This window comes from Corvus hawaiiensis, chromosome 4 (assembly GCF_020740725.1).
Source record: "Corvus hawaiiensis isolate bCorHaw1 chromosome 4, bCorHaw1.pri.cur, whole genome shotgun sequence".
NCBI classification, from domain to species: Eukaryota; Metazoa; Chordata; class Aves; order Passeriformes; family Corvidae; genus Corvus; species Corvus hawaiiensis.
In genome coordinates this window covers 70,208,412-70,229,605 of record NC_063216.1, presented here as the reverse complement: position 1 = coordinate 70,229,605, position 21,194 = coordinate 70,208,412, and the positions used below count along the sequence as shown (strand labels likewise).

The window sequence follows — 21,194 nt, the reverse complement described above, 5'->3', positions numbered from 1 at the left end:
GCAATTCTCATTAGAATTTAAACAAAAGGTGAAAATGTGTCTCTTTTATGTCCTGCAAATAATGATATGTGATTGAAGTAGTGTCAGATATTTCTGTAGACTAAGCCACAAAGCAAAAGACGTGCGTAACACAGAGCAGAGAAATTCTTCAAAATTAGCAATATCCTAACAAGTCCTAACATCATATAAAGAAATGCTTAAAAATTCTACCTGATTTGACCAGAAATGTATGTTAAGCATTTGCTTTCTTTTTTACCAGGTATTCTTTCTATCAGCTATGGGCAAATAAGAGCTCTAGAAATAAATAAACAAATCTAGGTCTCATTGGAGTTATACGAGGATTTATCAAGTCTTGAGAACTCTGGGCCACCTCTGTGACTGTGATTCATGTGTTTGTAGAACATACTATCATTCTGTTTTAATTTTCCCATTTTTTAGTCACAAATTATATTGCACTGAAATACTATGAAGTGTAACTTTTTTTTAAATGTGCGAATAAATATAAAAATGACCAGACCAGATCCTTGCTTTTAAAAATGGGTGAATAATCCCTGATGAATTATTAATTCAGGTAGGATTGTCTTAGTCCTTTGGGCATTACTACTTCTCAGGAGGGTAACTTCAGTTTTGCATTTCTTAAGAGTTACACATGAGTACAGTAGAACTAAAAAGTTTGGCTCTATTGATATTTTTCTGTGCTTGCACAAAATTCTAGTGTTTTCACCTCATAAAACTTCTTGTACTTTGCCCTTTTTTGTGAGATTTTTCCTACATAAAAATTTAAAGAAAACTTCCAGCAAAAGTTTTCTGCCAGACTGAATGTTCTCCATAAAGGCAAATTTAATTTAATCTAATTTGCTATGGGCATCGTAGCTTAAATGACCTCTAGATCTAAAGCATTCTAAAATACTCATAGAGGAAGTCTTGCAGAGCACTTCCCCACCTTTCCAATAGAACATTTCAGTTTTATTTTACCAGTATTTGCAGATATTTTGTCCTAAAGCTGTGTTGCTGCAAAAAAGGATGGTTTGGTTTCTTTTCACTTTTGGTGAGGGATACCAGCAAAAACCCCAGAAGCTGGATTAAGACTGAAATGTTTTCAAAACCATATTATTAATATATTTATTAATCCCAAGTGATGATACCCATTTCTTCTGCTGGCAGTTGCTTTGACTTATTTTCCTTAATACAGGGATCACACCACATGGGAGATTTAATTCCAAATACTTCCAGTCTCTCTTGGTCTCTTGTGTTTTGGGTCTACATTAATTACATCGGGGCATGTAAGAGTATATGAGCATACAAAACCTGTTGAGATGATCTTGGAGGCATGTAGAAAGCCAGACAGAGTATTACCTCCTGCAGACCTGCCAGCACAGTCATTTGAGAATGGTTCCTGTGCATGCTGTGCCACAGAATGGGTCTGGGCATTGCTTAGGTGTCTTGGGGGCAGCTGTAATGAGCACGATATGGATGAAAGCAGAGTGTGTTCAGGATTGATCTGTGTTTTATTTTGAAACACAGACATCATACTCTCTGTGAAGAATAAAGCATGCTCTATCCTAAAAAGTCATGCAGTTGCACATCAGTAAGCATCCTGTGTCAAGAATAACCACCAAGAGGAAATATTGTTCAAGAGAAAACAAGTTTTATTTATAGCAATAGATACATAGCATTTACAGATAAATTAACCTTGAAAATTGGAAAGAAAAGTCCATCAGTTTAGTAGTAAATTCTTCAGACATTCGACCAAGAGCAGTAGGAAAAAATTCCCTCTATTTCTGTGAAAATATTTACAATATTATGAATTATGCCATGATTGTGAACTATGAATGCTGCTTTTATGAAAAAATAACTATGACATGGACAACACAGGATTTCCTTTACAGATTCACATCAGTAGTTTTTGCTGACACAGGAACAGTTCACTGACTTACATGTACTGGTAAGAGTAGAGCAGTGCAAATCCATTAATCTAATTGAGCTGGTGTATGCTTGTCAAGAATAGAATGTCCTTGATTCATTCAGTTCCTCGTGTCATCTCTATATTGATAAGAAAATATTAAGATAAATACAACTGAATTAATCAAATCCTTTTATTTGTACATGAGGTCTGCAATATTGTATTTTCAAAAGCTTTAAGTGTTTTAATATGAAACAGAGCAAATAGTCTTCTTTCTTACTTCAAGATAATGGATTAAAGCTTACAGATTTCTGAGATATTAGATATGCTTTTCTGTATTGCTCAGTGTTTATAAACAACGTTTAGGCGATAATTTGAGAATCAGACAAATTTTAAGATTGTGCTGGTCCTACTTAAATGGGTGGGAGTTATTTTTATGCACATATAAATTGTATAAATTTTCCTCTGTGTTTATACTTGCACATGTATTTATACATGTATCTACATGCATAAATGCTCAAAGAGATCATCTAATAGTGTTTATGTATTCATGTCTATGTACAGGAACACACATTTAGCTGAGTCTCTTGGAGGTCTACAAGGAACTAAAGCTGGTGGGTTCAGATCGTCTGAGAACACAAGTGGTTAAACTAGAATATGCCCATACTTTTGAAATTTTGCCTCTTTCGTGTTTTAAACTCCAGGAATATTTTATATTCAGTGTGAACAGCATCATTGTGTCTTACTGCAGGAAGGAAGTCCTGGCCCTTGGAGTCAATTTGCATGGTTGATGAATGCTCACTCAGTGCAGGAATCCATGGTTTACTTACACCTGTGATTTTCAGTTCACTGTGTCCAAATAACACACAGACTGCTGGTCTCATAAGGATAGTTTAGCACAATGCTGATACAGTGTTAGATCACTGGACAAGTGTTTGGAGGTATTTGTAGTACAATACCTGCTGAAATAGTTTTGGAGGGCTTTTCTAGGCAAAAAGTAGCTAAGTTAGGATGGCTTCTGCTCATATAGTTTTTTGAAGCTGTAACAGTTGTCAGCCCATCAAGTTCAGTAAACTTCCTAAAGTGAAACCAAAAGAAAACAATCCCCGGCCAGGTGGATCGCAAAGTTTGTAACGTGAACTGTGTAAAATGAGAAGGGGCTAAAGGAAGGCAAGGCAAGGCAAGGCAAGGCAAGGCAAGGCAAGGGAAGGGAAAGAGGCCCAGGAAATTTTGCCTGTTACCAAGGAGGTCATTGATGGGAGAAGTTTGGAATGACCGCTTTGCTGCAATAGTCTCCTGCCTTTCTCTGCAGTTTTCACTGCTATGTCTTCTCTGAGTGTGAACAGAGAATGGCATCACCCTTGACAAGACACTCCACTCTTTTTTGCAGCATTCCTTCTTTCCTCTTCAGCCTAAGTTTCCCATCTTCCATTACCCCTTTTTAAACACTTGTAGTTTCTCCCTCTCATGCTTTCTGCAATCTCAGTTCACGCATCTGTAATACTGTGCAATGGTGCTGTGGAGAGCTGAGCTGAAATAGTCTCAAGCAACACAGCATAAATTTCGGGAAACAAAATGATGCATTTCTTCAAACTAAAATCAGTTTAATAGATATTTTCCAATTTACTTCATACTCTCTTCTTCACTGTGATCTTCCAGTGCTAATCTCTTTTTCCAGTAGCCTTCTTGGTTAGGTTTGCAGGAGCCTTTCTGATTGTCTTTTAAAAAAAAAAAAAACCTGCCTTAATTTCATTTTTTTTTGCAAGAGAGAGCTATTTTGCTTGTTCAAAATTTCTCACATTGGCTCTTTCTTCACATCTTCATACTTCTGTGATATATCTGTCTGTCCACCCTGAATTCTAAAAAAGAGATGAATTCCAAAGAAGTGCTAATTTGTAAAGAATTTGAAAGTGAATAATACAGTGTAAGGGCCCAAACTTACACGTGTTAACATAGATTCTGATGGGAATGCTAAAATGCTGTGAACTTCAATAAGTCTTTGCCTAGAATAAGATTCATCTATATAAAATTTAAAATACTTTTTGAATTGTGTGCAGTTTTTGATCTAGAAGGATGTGCAAATCCATAACTAGGTGATTCCTTCTCTGAGTTGTTAAAGTCCAGGACTGTTCCCAAGGAGAGATTGCTGTTCTCTCCATCCCACTGACAGCCAGCAGCCACCAGTCTCGCTTTCAAAGATTTCTCTGTATTTCTTTGCAGTTTGTGGCATAAGCATCAAATACCTGATGAGTGAAAAACCCTTGTTGTGATCTATGTAAGGAAACACAAACCTCTTTTCATTTAGTGCAGTTGTTAAGATTGAGAATGAGAAACATAATAGCAGGATGTTGAAACGACTCTTAAATCCTGTTTCTCTTGTTCATGGCTTCCAGCATACCAGTGTAACATCAATAATTAAGAAGAAAAGTAATTTTGTTCTAATTATTTGTGATGTGAGCCTTTTGCTTGTAGTGATTAACTGGAAAAGTCTTCATCATATTAAATAGTAAAAGAAATGTTTTCCAGCTGCCGGCTTGTCTCGTGCCACTGAACTACTCCTGAAATAAGGTGTGCTCCTGAAGCTTTGCTTTATTGCAGTGATTGAGCGAAAGATGTGCACAAAACAGCTGCCAAAGCTGAATAATTAAATTATGATTCCTTCTGTTCTTTATTAATTAGGTGAGCTTGGAATAATTCTTAGAGCCTGGTAACTGCTGTCCAGAGTTGTTTTCTCAGAGATAGGGAAAAATGATTTAAATTAAAGTCTTAAGAAAGATTTGTGTTTATAAGATGCCCATTAAAACAATTAACAGTCAATATGCCAGACATTTGTTATGTGGGTAACCCAAAGCAATCTGAAAAGAAAACATGGCCTGGCATATTCTGAAATTCATTACATTTTTCACATTTAGGAGGAAATGGAGAGATTTCTTAGGGTTTCTTCCTAAAATTCATGCAAATTGTGTAAGATGAGCTATAGGAATTGTTTTTGTTTTTTTGGGCAGTTTCTGGACACACTTGAAGTGACAATAAACTCAATGAAGAATTGATCCAGACAGGAAAAGAGTTTTTAAAAAATATATATTAGAAATCATTAATTTTACAGGTCAATTTCATCATTGAAAAACGTGGTCCAAAGTTTGGATCATACTTTCATAATTTATATGTGAAAATCTATTTTTCCTGTGTTACACAGTATTGTAATACCCTGTAGAAATCTTCCTATATTTTAGTTTTTATCTGTGGATAAAAGAGTAAAGAAAGAGCTGTATAAGGCTCTCTGCTGATGCAGTTTAAGGAAAATTATGCAAAATGTTGACATTTTTCTATTCCAGTGAGATTCTTAAAATATATTAATGTTATTTGGGTATTTTTGCTTAGACTTTAGTTACAGTGACTTTGTGTAATATGTTTCTTGTGATATATGATTTTTGTGAAGATAAGCCTTGGAATATACATAATTCAGCCACTCTTATGGATCACCAAGAAGCTACCCTCTTGAGTTTTTACTCCATTTTAGTGTCATATGCCTAAAATTTGATTCCTTTTTGTAACAGCTGATTGCAGCATTGATAAACGTGGTCTTATTTGTTGGCTGTATTGGATGGAGCACAGTGGCAATGTAACAAATGTACACAACTTATTTTGGGGAGAAATTCTACTAAATGTTTGCCTATTGAATGGTAGAAAGAATTTTTTTCAAAGTCTTTTGCAGATTTGTTGGAGTTGGAGGACTGGCATATTTTTTATATTTGGTTATGGTAGTGCAAGAGGTTCATTACATCCCAGCACCTACTTAAACATGAATTCAGAATGCCAATTTCTCGTGAATCCAAAGTAAAATTCTGTCCAAACTGTTTAACTAGGCACCTGTACTCTACTAGTTGCAGTATTTACAATCTAGATAATATGCAAATCAATTTAGACTTTTTTATTTTATTTATATTTTTTTATATTCTTTCATCAACTAAAGAAAGTAGTGCTGAATAATTATAATAAACATACTTTGCTGCTTTAATTAAACTGATCAGATAGTGTGATATAGAGGTTAATTAGCTGCTAACAAATTAATTTCATTTTCCCACCTGGAAATCTGCTTTGTAATCACTTGCATTTTGCCTTATAAAGTGAAGCCATTTGCAGTTGCTTTTACTTTGAGGAAGTTACTGTGATGAGGAAATTAGCAGTTTCCTGGACCTTTTGGAAGAATTTATTTACCAAAATTAAAATGGATTTAAAATATTTTTGTTTCTCAGCGTTGTCTCTGTCTTCCTTGCTTTTGGCTTAGAGGACTGGAGGAAGAATAGAGAGGATGGTTATTTCTATCTCTTTACATATGTAGTTGGTTCTTTTAAATTTGGTAACTCCAGAAGAGGCCCCTTATGATTTTCTTTCCTGGTCATTTGTGACACATGCAAGTATCTAAAATCCTAGGTTTTACTGGGGATCAAAATATCATTCTTGATGATAATTCTTCAGCTTGACTAACTAAAAAAACAGTCAGCCTGTGATATCGGCAACTATACCAGAGAATAATACCAATGTGGTTTTGCAACTAAATTTTCAGTCACTAAGTGTTCATTCCTGCATGAAGTATTTGGCCTTTGATGCTTAATTGTTTGCCACATTTGATTTGTTTCGTTCACCAGTTGCACAAATTAAATTTTAAAAAGCCCCCAAAATTAAAAACAATTCATAAAAAAATAGACTATCCTTACCAGTAGGGAAAATGCCAAAATTCCATTGTTATATTAACAATTATCTGCATGTCAAACAGAGGTTTCTGTTTGACTGCAGACCATTGAGCCAGAGGATGTCTTTATGCAGAAATTGTTCATGGGGTATGTTGTATTCCTTCAGAACAGACAGCTCTGTAGATTTTGATTTGGGTGTGTGTTTGTCTGACTTGTATTTCTCATCATCTTATGGGCTCTATTTCATTTAACCTCACACATTCAACTACTTTTGACTTTTAATTCTACAGTCAAAGTGCAATTAGTACTTGAAATGTATTCTTAACTTTTTTCATGAAGTTAGGTATCATCCTGGCAGCTTAAGTAGTCCAGTGGCAGTTTCTAACAGTTATTCTTACAGTGACAAATGCCTCCAAATTGGGGAATTTTGTTTGACATGGAGAAATGTTGCCTATTCTTGAGAGTTTCTACGATGAATTCCAGAGATCTGAAGGCATAAGTACTCTTTCTAGTGTTTGTTATCCTTCTTTTTGAGGTTATGCAGGTAACCTTAATACTCTTCACTACTTCCCTTTTTTCTAAGTAAATGTATAATGTAGCATAATATGGACACTGAGGCAAAAGAATAAAAAATCCTACTTACTGTATCCTGTGAAAAATAGCACGGTTTCCTCTTGAGATTTCAATGTTATATAAAAAACTTCTTACTCAGCTTTACTAATTATAATTTGCACGGGACAAATTAAATCAAGCAAGGTTAAATTCGGCATGTAATCAGATATTGTCACAGGGAGCAGGGGGACACGAGGAAAGGTGTCGCTGAGAAGGTCAGGCCCGTGAGTGGAGCAAGCAGTGGCTGGGTGGCAGCACCATTTTGCGCACACAGTCACTGTGCACAGAGTAAGCTGAGACCTGCCCTGGTCACAGAGCTGATGAGTTGGCAGAGCCTAGCCTGGGGCATGTGGGATGTCAGATACCTAGAGATTTATGTTGGAATCTCAGATATTTCCAAAGTTTTAGATTCTTCTAAGTTTAGACTTCAATGAACTCTTTGAAGATCTTAGTTTTTAACTCAGATATCTAAAATCTGACCACCATCGGCACTGCTGTCTTTGGATCTAGACTCAGATCAAAATTCCTCAGAATCGATGTCAAGGGCTTGAAAGTATATCTTTCATAGAGTGTATTTTTATCTGGATTCTGCATGTGTGCATTACACTTCTCTGTTTATACAGATGCCTTATATAAGCCCTATTATTAGGCTTGTATGTTTTAGTCCCGCTGTCAAGCACTCAGATAATTGATAAATTACTCATTTTATTTATCACTCTGATGCATCTGTGAATGGTCAAGTGACCACCTCATGAAAACTGTCTATAAATTTGAAGGTTTACGGATTGATAATTTCAGAGAAGGAATAACCTGTAGATGAATGCTGATAAAGTTGATCTTTCTCACCATTTAAAGGAAAGGATATTCTATGACTAAGAGTGTACAGCACCTTTAATTCCCCTTTGTGTTATTTGCTGTAATCTTTACCTTCAACTTTTCATTTCAGTTATTAGTCTCAGTGGAATCTTGGGAAAAAACCCTTTACATGAATCTGATAAAAAAGGCTTGTCATAAATTATAGTGCAGACCTGGAAGGTTTTAATTAGTGTATGAAATTTAATATTCTGACAAAGCAGTATTTAATCAAATTATGTTTGGGGGAAAAACGTTTAACCCAAGTGACTCATTTGTCCATATTATGGGTAATATAGTACATATTTCTTGATTGGGTGTTATTTCACTGTTCAATTTTTTTATTTTAATAGTTTGATTTTTAAAATATCTTGTTTCTATGTCCAGTTTCAAGATCATGTTTTAAATGCACTTTCTAACTGGTTTCTTACAGCCCATGTTCAGGCAGTGTAATTGCATGCATACACTGTAATTATAATTACAACTGGTTTACTATACTGCCTGAAATTTTGTTCACTTTAAAGACAAGTGATAAATCAATATTTTTGCACACGGATACTGAAGGGAAAAAAAAGCTATTAGCTGCTAATCCCCTTATTTTATATGTGTAATTTCACTTACATAAAATCACAAAGCTGTAGCAAAAGAGATGGTAGTAGTTGACGCTTTCATTATTTTTCCATGTTTGCAAGCTTTTATTCCCTAATGTTATCCTCTTTAAAGATAAATGTAATATTTTTATGTGTGATAGGCCATATTTAGCTTTCTTTTCTTAAAGGTCTAATTGTCCCTTAAACTGCATGTCAGGCTGTATAAAGGATTAAACTAAAACTGCCTGGATTATTTGTCATAGGATTTATTAGGATAGGTTTAAACCTTAATTACCCCCAAGGTATTAGAGTCAAGTTTTTTTAATACACTTCTTTATCCTTTAAGGGGATACAAGGAATTTTTTTTTTTAATTGAAGTGGATATTTTGCCAACACTTAATGAAATGCCTTTTTAGCATTTGTAGGCATTTACACTAATTTCCCTTGGTCTGCCTATAAAGAGTGAAATGGACCAGTATTATTAATATTTTAATTGCTTCATGCTATGCAAAAGGACTACCAGTTCTTTTACTAATGTGACTGTGTTTTCCAAGTGTGTGGGATTAATATTATTTTAAAATATTCTCCAAATTTGTATCTATAATTCCAAGAACTTATTTGTAAACTGAAGAGTCAAGATCAGACTTGTGTTTGCAGCATGGTTTGGTTTTTCTCAGATTTTAATTTCTTTCTCTACCTCTTACCTGCAAACTAAAAGAATCCTCACTACTTGCAGATTACCTGCAATATAGAGCAGTTTTTATACATTGCCTCACTTTGGGTGCTTTAGCACTTCTTGGGTAAATACTTAGAAGTCATGAGAAGTATCTTGTTTTAAAACAAAATCCAAATAAACATATTTGGCTGTAATTTCAGATTTTAAAACATGAACTACTAATTATGCGGTAATATATATTTGCAATATAATCTGCTACACTAATTTTAGGTTTGCCTCCAGGGGTTTCCTGAATAAAATCTTTGAATTTTGGAGACCTTTAACAAATGCTCCTCTGTTTTCTTTTCTGAGGGAGCTCATTATCTTCTAGCATCTCTGTAATGGCTAAAAGTGAATTTTTTTTACTTTCACATTTTATCTACAATTGTTTTGGAAATGCATCTTTTAGGGAAAAAGGATAATTGTGATATATGTCAAAATTAATACATTATATTAATTTCTTATGATATAAAAAGCTGAAGAAAACCTTTTTTCCTTTTCCTCACCCTTTCTTTATTTTTTTTTAAATAATCTATTTATTTTCTTGTAGTTCATTATAGAGTCTCATAAAGTTCTAGAATTCACTTTAGGCCAATCTCCCCTGTAGGCCTAACCCCATTTTAGGCTGCATCACAGGACCTGGGTTCAGCAGAGCCTCTAGGAAGCCCATGGATAGACCTGAGCGTTTATGTAATCTTAACCACAGCTTCAGTGAAAGCAATGTTTCTGAACAGACTGCATTGGATGTTTGTTGAAAAAGACTTCAAAAAACAATCTTTAGACTAGTTGGTGGAACACGTATGTCATGAAAAGTTCTTGGAATTCTAGCATAAGGTTAAGAGAGAAGGTTTTCCTGCATACACCACTACATGACAGGCATGACCAGGAGCTTTCATTCTGGCACTTGGTAAAGGAGGATGTATATCTCTAACCAGCAAAATGGCATAAATACACTACTACAATTTTTGCTGTACATAATTATCTGTAGTGTCCAACGTCCTGTTGCAATGTGATCCCTTCTCGTTGTTCTTGAAAGACCTTGATTGAAAAAAGCATTATTTCATGAGATGAAAAGCCAGCTTCAGCTTCATTCATGTAATCCTGAGTTGACTTTAGGCATTTATTTGTTAAGTCAATGGACTGTGTCTGTAAACTTGCTCTGTAGAGAAGCAAAATCTGAGGGTAAGTTAGTCTTGGTGTGAGCTCAAATTTCATCTGCAGATACTCTGAAAGATGATGTTTTCCCATGCTTTTCTTCTACATGTCTCTTTAAATCTCTAGACACAGAGATTATAAAGATCATCGACTTTGGATTTTGTGTGTTGAAATTTAAGAACTTATTAATATTACCCAATATGTAATGTTTCCCATTGGACTTGTTTTCTACCCTGAGCTGGAAAACAGAGAAGTAATGAAATGAAAAACAATGTAAAGATAGTGGAATAATCTCACTTCAGCAGATAATACTACCAATGAAAGTGTGGAAGAAAAATTATGATAGAAAATAAAATAGTAAGAGTCAAAAATAAAACATTTATGACCTGGTCCTTAGTGTAATTTTTATATGGCTTGCCTATGTCTTTCTCAGATACTAAACCTTTTTGCTTTGAAAGGGGAATTAAAGATGTTGAAAACTACCCTTCACCTTCCCAACTGCAGAGATTTTTTACAATCATATGCTGATACTACACAAAATTTTTTATTTATGCATGTGGTCTCCTAAAGTCTTTCTTTCATTCGTTTAACTTCAGGACTGTCTTACCAAATCCCTTCAGTGGTGAACCGAAGAAGCAGTGAGTCTTTACCCCCTCTCGCTCACAGCATTACTGGATAAAGAACAAAAATAAATATCTAGGATATTTACACTGTACCTACGGTTTGCTGACCAAGTTTGCAATATTACTTGGTGGCAAAAGTGTACAACAGTGGGAAGATTCAAATTCCTTTTGTCAAGAAGTTAATAAATAACTAAACTACTCACTTGAGAGTCAGCAACAAAGCAATTTGTTCTTGTCAACTAGAAGTGGTTAAATTATGAAAAATTGTCCCCTAAAGATCTGAGTGATCCATTAATCTAATTTGTGACCCGTACAGCATTCAGTGTGTTGTAGCACTGGGTATCTCATATTTTCTATATTAAGAGTAGTGAGATATGTCCAATGTCAGTGTCAGTTTATGCATTGTATAGGTAATATTTCCAGGGAGGGTAATGGACTACAAGATATGAATAGCCTCACAAAAAATATCTAAGTCATTTGGGCAGGGAGTGTTTATTTTCATTAACTTGTAAATTTATCATGTTCCTGAAACATAATTCTAATAGGTGATTTTAAAAATACTGTTCAGTCCAGTAGAGATAGACAGTAAAGCTATGCCAGCTTTGAGAAATTTAAACAAATAAAAAAACCATAAAAGACAAAGAAAATATAATTGTGAAAACAAAGAATCATTTTGTTTAAGTAGATAAAGAGAGTTGTGTCTATTGATGACTGTGTTAAAAATCCTATACAATAATGATTTGATGACAAGTAAACAAGAGCAGTGGAGAGGGGCTCAGGAAATAAACTCATATCTAGATGAGAGTCAATACAAGAGAGGGCCTAATAGAAATTGTGTTTCATGAAAGCATTCCTTTAAAAAACGAAAGCAGTAAACCAAAACAGTTAATTATGTCTGTATTGCTTTTCCTGCTCTCATTTTTACTGACAAAAACCTTCTAGGGATGAGACTGTGAGGTAACTGCTCTAATACAACCTGACATAAGGATTTGTGATGAACAATTTTTTTTTTTATTAATTTCTTTTTTTTTTTTTTTTTTTAAACTAAACAGATGACCTTGTGGTGAAAACACTTGTGTTAACATTTCTAGCTAGTATCAGAGCTGGATCCTTTGCAGTTTCAAATGTTGCCTCCTAAAGAATCAGAGGGGCTTTTGAACCAATCACATTTTTTACAGAGCAGTTATTTTGTACATAAATATTTACAAAGTGAAGAGGAACCAAAGAAAATAGAATCTTTTGCCCTGACTTACTCAAAGACTTCCACAAGCATTTTATGGTCTTTTCTTTACAACAATCAAGTGAATAAACAATTAGCTTCAGTCTTTAATGATGAAAAGAATTTCCTCCTGTGTCTGTACTGCCTTGAGATCTATCTTTGTTGTCCAGATACCAATACAAAACCAACTGTCCTATGGATAGAAGAGTGTCTTGATGGAAAAGCAAAAAAGTTCATTTTGAGGGAAAAGGATGAGTTTGTGTTAATAGCATTTACCTCAAAATGGCATTTAGCTGATCTGTAATATATTTCATGTTTGACTCCCTAAAAGGTCACAAAGGAGAATAAATGATATCATTGTTTACGGAATGAGTAAAATTATGGTTTGTATAGATGAACTGCATTACCTTGTAATACATGTCATACTTCTTTAGTGAAAGTAAAAATTGTCGTTGGCTTACCCACTTGAAAACTGATTACTGAAAGCATTCTTTCCTGTTGTTATTTATAAAGGAGAACACTTTGTGTTCAACTTTTTATTTAGATACATAAAAGGTATTACCATAAACAACTGAAAAAAAAAAAGAGACAATTTTTGGAGGTCAACAGCAATCACCTACTTTAAGCACACTGCTGGATGTGAAGAAATGTAACTTCTCCTTTTCTTTATTCAAAATCTATAATGGTACTTAAAAATACTATGTTCATACATGTCTCTAGTTCATGCATGTCTCTATTTCATACAGAATTGCACATAAAATTGATTGGTTTTATTCAAAAAGCTTTGGGCACATTGCAGAAATTCTATTTGGTGGAAAGCTGCTCCAGTGATTCTAAGTCTTCAAGGCTTTTGAATGGTTCAATAATGTTTAAACAGAAAACAAAACTGTATTCCATAGGACATACCTCAATTTTCAAACTCCTGTAGAAGTTAACACTGAATGGAATTTCTGACTGATTTTGGAATGGCAACTAGCAACCTTCTCCTTCTTTGCTTTGCTTGAATTACATGGTACAGTGTTTCCACAGAGCTGCCAGGATCTGCTCTACACTCCAACAGCCAGACTCTCCTGTGATGTATTTTCACAGATTTTATTTTCACAGTGGGAGGTGAATAAAACAATAAACATGTGTGCAGCAAATACTTACTCCACTAAGCAAAGCCTGTACCTCCGTGTATCTATTGCCTGCTGGATGTCATGGTGCATAAATCCCCTAATTGCACAGTGAAAGTCACATGTCTGTGACAGAAACAGCTTATGGAAGCCTTTTATGAGCTCTGGAGTTTGTCCAATGTTATCTGTACTTTTCTAGCTGTGTTTTGAGTGACTTATGTATCCTCCCACAGAAGAACCATTAAATTAATGAAGTTAAGCCTGAGCATGGGAAATTGTGCATGCAACAGAGAGAAAGCAAAGATCAAAGTCTGTCATGTTTCAAAGAGAATACATAAAGAACTGTGGGTTTATTTCAAAATCTATCTTACAATAGTAGAGATTATTGCTACATAAATTTATTTTCTTTTTCAAACTAACAGAATTACTTTTCTTTCTCTTACAGAATAATGATATAATCTATTACAATGCAAAAGACGATCAGAATGATGTAAGTAATATGTTTCATTTAATTACATTGCCTGTAATCTCAGAAAATTAGGGGATTGAAAATATTAATGAAACTCTAAGATGATAATTTAAAGATTTGGCAGAAGCAAAAAAGCAAAAAACTTAAAATGTCTTCAAAAGTTTCCTCAAGAGCCAGGCAATATTTTATGTTCTAATTCTCAAAGTCTGTCTCCTCTCATACAGTTTGAATTACTGGTTAGGCAGAAAATGTGCTGGAGAATGAAGATCCTGACAGCAGTATAATTCACTTTTTGAAATGTAATAAAATCATAATTGTAGGATTGGTGAATCAACATGATAAATGTAAATAATTGACTTTACTCTGAAGGAACCATTTCCTGGCCTTATTTTCCAAGATCATATTATATTGTTCTGTGTTCTTCATAATAAAATTTTTATATGAGGAGAAAGAAGATGTGAAATGTTACTAAATAATTATTTTCATTCACTTTGTGATCATTATGTGACTGTAATAAGATTTGGGAAAATTGAAAATCCAATCACAAGATTTCGAGTAAATGTATGATACTTCAATTCCTGATTTACTAAAACTCTTACTTTAAAAGGTTTGAAGTCTCCTATCTGCCGTTAATTGTTAAAAAGGCAATACAAGTTATCCTCACCTTCACTGGAGATAATACAACTGCTTGTCTTCATTGTAGATTTAATTTATAAAACCATAGAAAAATGTTGTAAATGTATTAATCAAAATTGCCAGCGTGCTTCATTTGCACTTTTTAATCAAGTGTACTTTAGAGATTGATGGCATCACTATTGTAATTGATGCTTCTGCTGTAAGGCAATTAAGGTACATAGATCATCAAGCAGAACTTTTTCATATGGTTGTATAGAGATATGAGTACTTGATTTAAGATACAACAAACTACTGTCCTGGGTTTTAAAGTTTGCATGATTTAAGTAAAATTCATTAGTAGTAACCTAATTTGAAATATATTGTTCTGTTCTCATTAAATTCACTGGGATGGCAGATGCTAATTTTCTCTGGAAACAGAATTTCGAAGCTTAAATATTGGATTTTTAATCTAAATATACCAGATAGTGATGGTAGATTGTGGTGTGAAATAAGAGACTGTGATGTATCTGTTATGATTGAGTAGTACTGGGAAAGGTCTTGAGATTACTACTTCTACAACCTAAATCCAAATCTGTTAGGCAAGCCAGGAAAGGAGATACTATTTCAGAGTTTATTGTCTTTGTTTTTTATCATTTTTTTCCGGATATTCTTTTCCTTTCAAGAAAAAAAGTGCACACACACCCAACCTAAAAAAAATTTTGTTAGACCATATATTCTGTTTTATTTCTGTTTCAGTTTTAATTTCTTTATATGTCCTTTTGAACTATTAGAATGAAGTTTATAATAATGTTTATTGTCAAGGAGTGATAAGGATACAATTGTCTTTTTTAGTGATAGTGGGTTTTTTTTTGAGAACACCTTCATCCAGATCTCAGCTATGTATGCAAACACCACAGACTCTTCTTCCCTCTTCCTGCCTGAAAAAAAAAAAAAAAATGCTTGAGACAGATTTTTTTCTTTCAATATTGAGAAATTTTAATAGAATCATCTCTGAAGCACTGGTTAGTAAAACTGTGTTTGCAATCCATTTCTTTCTGTCTCTAGGAAGTCCAGACTTTCTTTCCTCTTCCATGCTGTGAGCCGTCATTTATTCACAGGAAATGATATTGTATTTATCTTTGAGTACAATCAAGAATAATTAGTAGCAGAAATTAATTTATTTAAATTAGACATCTAAACTAATCTCTGTGAGTATCTCTAGAAAGCTGTTCAGTTTTTTTTGAGACAGATGTCTAAGGTCATCTGAACTAAATCAGTTCTAGGTGTGTGTTCCTCTGTGTTGACCAGGTTCCTATAACAAATCCTTTTAGATCTTAACTTTTGGATGTTGAAGAATTAGAAGAAATTAATCTCAAAGTTCTGGCCTGACAGTTTTTATTTGTCTCCAGTCATCCTTTGAATATTACAGCTTTTTCAGAAGAGCAATCCTCTTAAAGTCTGTGTATTTCTGTGGTGTATGTTTACACGCTGCAGTACCATTTGCTTTCCTTCTTCCCGTTTCCATACCACATTCAGTAGATCCTTCTCTCATTTTTCATCTGCTGTCATGATGGGCCTTTTCAAATCTAATGACTGGGTTTGCTTGTGCTAAAAAAAATAGAAGAGCATGTGGAGGCCAATCATTCTCTGGCCTTTGGATTTCTCAGTCTCTCAGATAAAACGATCAATTTGTAACCCCGTAGTCCATCAATCAGTAATAGACCTTTTGTACTCTTTATCCTACAACAGCAATTATATTCTGCTTGCTTATTTCCCCCTCCCCCCCAGTGCTCTATATAATGTGTGAGCACTTGATGATAATGAGTTTTATCCTCACAACAAGGTAGGAGGTATTGTATTCCCATTTTTTACATCTCGTAGGAAGATAATGGCCAAACTTGTAATTTAATACAGGTCTCCTAGGTTTTCATCCATTGTCCTTTTCCCAAGAACCCTTTCAGTTTGATATATTGCAGCCTGTTTGTGCACTTTAATTTGCAGGTGTCAACAGCTTGTTGTATTTGGACAAATGCTGCAGTGCTTATATTGGACAACTGAGTAGTCCCACATTAAGCTGCTCTTTCTCATTAGTTCTCATATTGCTTTTCCTGTTTTCTCATCTTGTCCTTTGTACCCCTACCTTATTTATAGTAATTTTGCTTCACTGCTCAATTCTTCCCTCTTCTTTATATTGGTCTCCATTTTATTTCCAGTTATTCCACATCTGTTTACCGATTCTTCCTAATATTTTTTTTCTGTTTCCTTGTGTTCAAATAATCCACAACTCCACCATGCACTGAATTGCTCAGTTGCCTAATTTTCTTTTATCCCAAATTCTTTCCTTAATGTTTCTCTCATCTCCTCCTTGCATCTTGCTCCTTTTCCAAAATTTTTAGTGTAATTTCTTATCATGGTTTTATAAACTTTTTCCTGCACAAGATAAAACAGCCTAAGGAAATGAAGATTGAATTTTTTCAATGATTTGATGGAAAGAACTAAGTATTACAAGTAAAAAAATGTCTCTAACATGAAACCAGCCTCACATCATTGGAAGTCTGCAGTTTCCCTGTAGTCCCTAGGTTTGAATTGTGAGCAGACAATTGCATCTCCTGGCAAGAGATGTGTCCCTAGTTAGCAAAACTGATTCATTAGACATTTCCTTCATGCAGTCTCATATTGGTTTGCAGTCATAACTAACAGGGCTGTGCTCCTCGTGCAGTTATTGACCATGTACTAAGTGATAGCAGCACTTTTTATTTTATTTTACTGAATTACTGTAAAATTATGGGTCCCTTTGGGCAGTAAGTATCTGCACAAAGTGTGGACTCACAATGTGACTAGGAGTCAATGTGCAGATTCCACTAGAGGCAAAAATCTGGAGCATGCCTATGGTTGATTTTAAAACAAATACGTTTTTTGTTACTTTATAATAAAGAAGGAAGAAATCTTAAAACCGATAAGCTGTCTGTGCCATATGGTTTAGGAATTTTTCCTAATTCAGTGGTGCCTTGTTATTTTGGAATAATTTGTGAAACATTAGCTCTCTTTGAGTTTAAACTGCAGCATAAATGTAGCTATCAGGTTGAGGTTTTATAAATACTGATGAAATCTACATCAAATTGAAAACTGTTGAAAAAATTAGAAAGCCTTGTTAGTTTTGAATGTAAATTCTTCAGAAAAATCATGGTGTGTTTTAACAAACATTTTAGAAAACAAAATAATTTCCACCCCTCAAACTTTTTTTTTTTTTTTTTAAATAGGAAGTTATGAATAGGTATTGGGCAGAAGTAAGCAGAGACCAGAATGGCATGTTCCTTGTGGATTTGCTTCTTCCCAAGAAGAGACTTGGAGGTTTAGAGGCACTGACAGTGATTATAGAAGTTTATTGAGTCTCTGCTTTTACCCTCACACAAGTCTTGCCTTTTCTACTACTTCATGGTATCAAGGCTGCAAAATCAGCTTATATGTGCACCTATGATTAATTTAATAAAGAGAATTCTGTTAATGAATTATCCCAGGTTTACTTGCAAACAAGTCTGAACCTACTGTAGATTTGATCAAAGAAATGCTGGTTTGTTTTTTGTTTTCCTCCAGCCACAAGAATTCAGGAGTTTCCTGGCTTTTTGCCTTATAACATACATTGAAAAATGGCTGATTTATTTATTTTATTCTAGTTTGATATTTTATGTATTTTATAGATGGACATCAGAGAAAAGAAAAGTTTCCTCTGTAACTCAGTGTTTCAGGAGCTGCGTGTTGGGTCAGGTAGAGCCCTTGAGGGGGAGATGGCACCTGAGTGTGGTCAGTTTGGAGGAGTGTCTGGAACTGAGGCAGGGCAGATGGGGGACTCCAGTGATCAAGTCTCAAAGGAGACAGGTATAAAAAGATTTCTAGAGACTGAAAGGGTGATGCCAGATTTCTGCAAGTCCAGCAGCTGCCAGTTGCTGGATTAAAAATTGAAACTGAGTTTAATGGCTGGCCCTGACACTACACGGAAAGCTGGGACAGTGACTGCTTTTGCATGTCATCCAACAGATACAGATTTCCTCTGGCTTTTCAAGGCTTTTAAACCTGCTTCTGATAGAACTTTTAGGAAGCTCCCTTTTATCTGCATGTGTAAGAGTAGCTCTATCTCAGTGCTTTCACTGTGTCTGGATGCAAGCATGCAAATAACCAAATCAGTCTTACCATCTGGGTTTAGCTAATGGTGGACTTCAAAGCATCAGGTTTCTCCTGAGCTAAAGCTACTGACTTTTCAGTGTTTCATAGACAGTGAAGGACAAGCACTTCCAATAGGAAATTTATCTCAAATAATTTAGAATGGGCTTAAGTGCTAAGCTGTAGAGGATGTAGGCTCCTTTTGCAATAGGGCAGCCTAGCAAGAGTAACCAGCTAACTTCCCTAGCTCCCCCAGGTCTCTTATTCCCTCTGCTTTCATTGCATGACAACCAATATGGTTTGACATTACAGTCATAACTATGATGTGTTGTGTTTCTTTTCATCGTTGCTTTGTCCTTTCCTGCTTCGATACTGAAGAAATATTTTAAATAAGTCATAAAAGATTTGCTCCAGCTATTCTCATTTATGATAAGCGGGCAAAGTCTATGTCACAGCGATTGGAAAATCTAGATAGATAACTCCACAATAACTGTGATTTGCACACCCCTGCAAGAAGGTGCCAACAAGTAGGTGTTGTACATACAGCATATCTGTTTAGAGCTTATTTTTATGACTGCTATTCTTCATGTGTGTAAGTTGCAGCTACTTTTAGATTTACTTTCTTCTCTGTCTGAACTACCAAGGTTTTTAACCTGGCCAAGGTGTTGCATGTATCAGATTAAGTAATATTTACATGGATCTAAATACCTAGTTCTCATATTTTCTGTTTGTCACATCTTTTGATGGTATGTGGTAGAGTTAGGCATGTGAAAATTTCACTGGAAAACATAATTTATCACTTGTTCTAGAAAAAAATTTTGTACATTCTTGGAGAATTATGATACTGAAATGGGCTAATGAGTAAATTTGTAAATAGATTGAAATACTAATTGAGTGGTGCTTCATGGAGATATTTTGAATTTGAACTCTTTGAGAACTTGGGCTGCATCTGTCCCAGTTACTTTGATTCTTAGCAATATGGCATGGATCCTATTGAGTTTTTGTTTGGTTTGGTTTCTTACTGTAATGGGTATTAGCTGCACACACAAATGCCTTATTCTAGCCTGTTTTTTGATGCAGACAGAGGAAATATTTTGACAGGGTAGTTTGCTCTTAGACTTACCTAGACCATAAGAGGGAAATAAATTTGTGCTAGTATAAATTATGTCTTTCATTATGAAAGACTGTCAGAGTAGGACTGTTGATAGACCTGTGCAGGGAGTATTTTGATAACTTTAGACAAATTTCATTAGAACAAAATCTGTAGTAAATGTCATATTTTCAACTATATTCTAATTTTTATTACATATATATCTTGAATATTAACCTATATCTTTTGGTAGTGGAATGTATTGCTTGGAATTAATAATTAAGTCTATAACAAACCCAATGTTTTATGAAATGAGGAGGAAAAATTTTGTAGATTTACACAGACTCCCCTAACTCATTCCATTTTCGAAAGAACTTCCTAGTTGTTGTACTTTTTGTTTCCTGAGAGTATTCCAAGCCTCTTTCCTGTGCTTCTCAAATATGCAATATATTCATAGATGTTCCTCTTATAAGTTACTATAGGTAGCAAAGTTACTAGGTAGCAAAGAACATACTTACTTTGGTACATATATTGGAAAACTTTAATTTGAATTAACATGTTTTAAAATGAAGTGCCATAAAAAGGTAGATCCTTTTTTTTTTTTTTTTAATACAGCAATTTACTTGTACTTCAGGGAGTTGCTTCTTGTGCATTGCAGTGTATAATAAAAAGAATACTTGTGGCCAAAATACACACTTCTTGCTGTAGTGAAGGTTCTGTTATAGAAATGAATTCTGTCATAATACAGCACACAGTGTTTTATTTTTCGTACATGGGGAGGAGTGAGTAAGCAGGAAAACCATATTTTTTATGTTTTTGTCTTTCATCTGTTGTTCATTATTCTTTATATACAAGAGAATTTACTAATTTTAGTAATATGGTATTTTGATTTCCAGATCTTTTAGGAAAATTCAAGTGTTCTTGCTGTGCACATTTCTCTCTTAGATCAGGAATCCTGTGTTATCTAACAGGGTGGCTTGGATGCCATTCTTTGGAAATCACTGGATCTGATAGTTGAGGGCATGATTGATGTTGTCTTCTTTAGTAACAAGACTTTTTGCATTGTTTAAAAGAGAATGTGTTTCTTTTACCAAGTATCACTGGGAAACATGTCAAGTCTTTCCATTTCAAGGTCTTACAGGTAAGCTTGAGTACAGCCCATGGGGAAAAAAAAGGCATTCCTTTGAGCTTCCTATTGCAGTTATAATGATCTATTGCCACAGGAAGCAAGGGTTTCTTCTTTTTTTTTCCCTTTTGATTTTTTTTCCTTTTTTTTTTTTTTAGTATTATGATTAAAAACGTAGGCGTCAGGTTTATATTCCTTTATTCAAATTTGTGCAAGTCTTCCCTTCTTCCAAATGAATATATGTTCGAGCTTGAAATG

The 21,194-nt window shown here is 34.5% G+C and overlaps 1 protein-coding gene across 11 annotated transcripts in view; it reads left to right on the top strand.

The window, feature by feature from the left end:
- CACNA2D1 (calcium voltage-gated channel auxiliary subunit alpha2delta 1) overlaps window positions 1-21,194 on the top strand; it is a 365,044-nt gene that overhangs the window by 178,539 nt on the left and 165,311 nt on the right. For all 11 annotated transcript variants that reach the window (XM_048302698.1, XM_048302701.1, XM_048302697.1 and 8 more), the window contains exon 5: window positions 13,924-13,968. In XM_048302698.1, coding sequence (XP_048158655.1) covers window positions 13,924-13,968 — 45 coding nt within the window. The remainder of the gene's footprint in view (window positions 1-13,923; window positions 13,969-21,194) is intronic.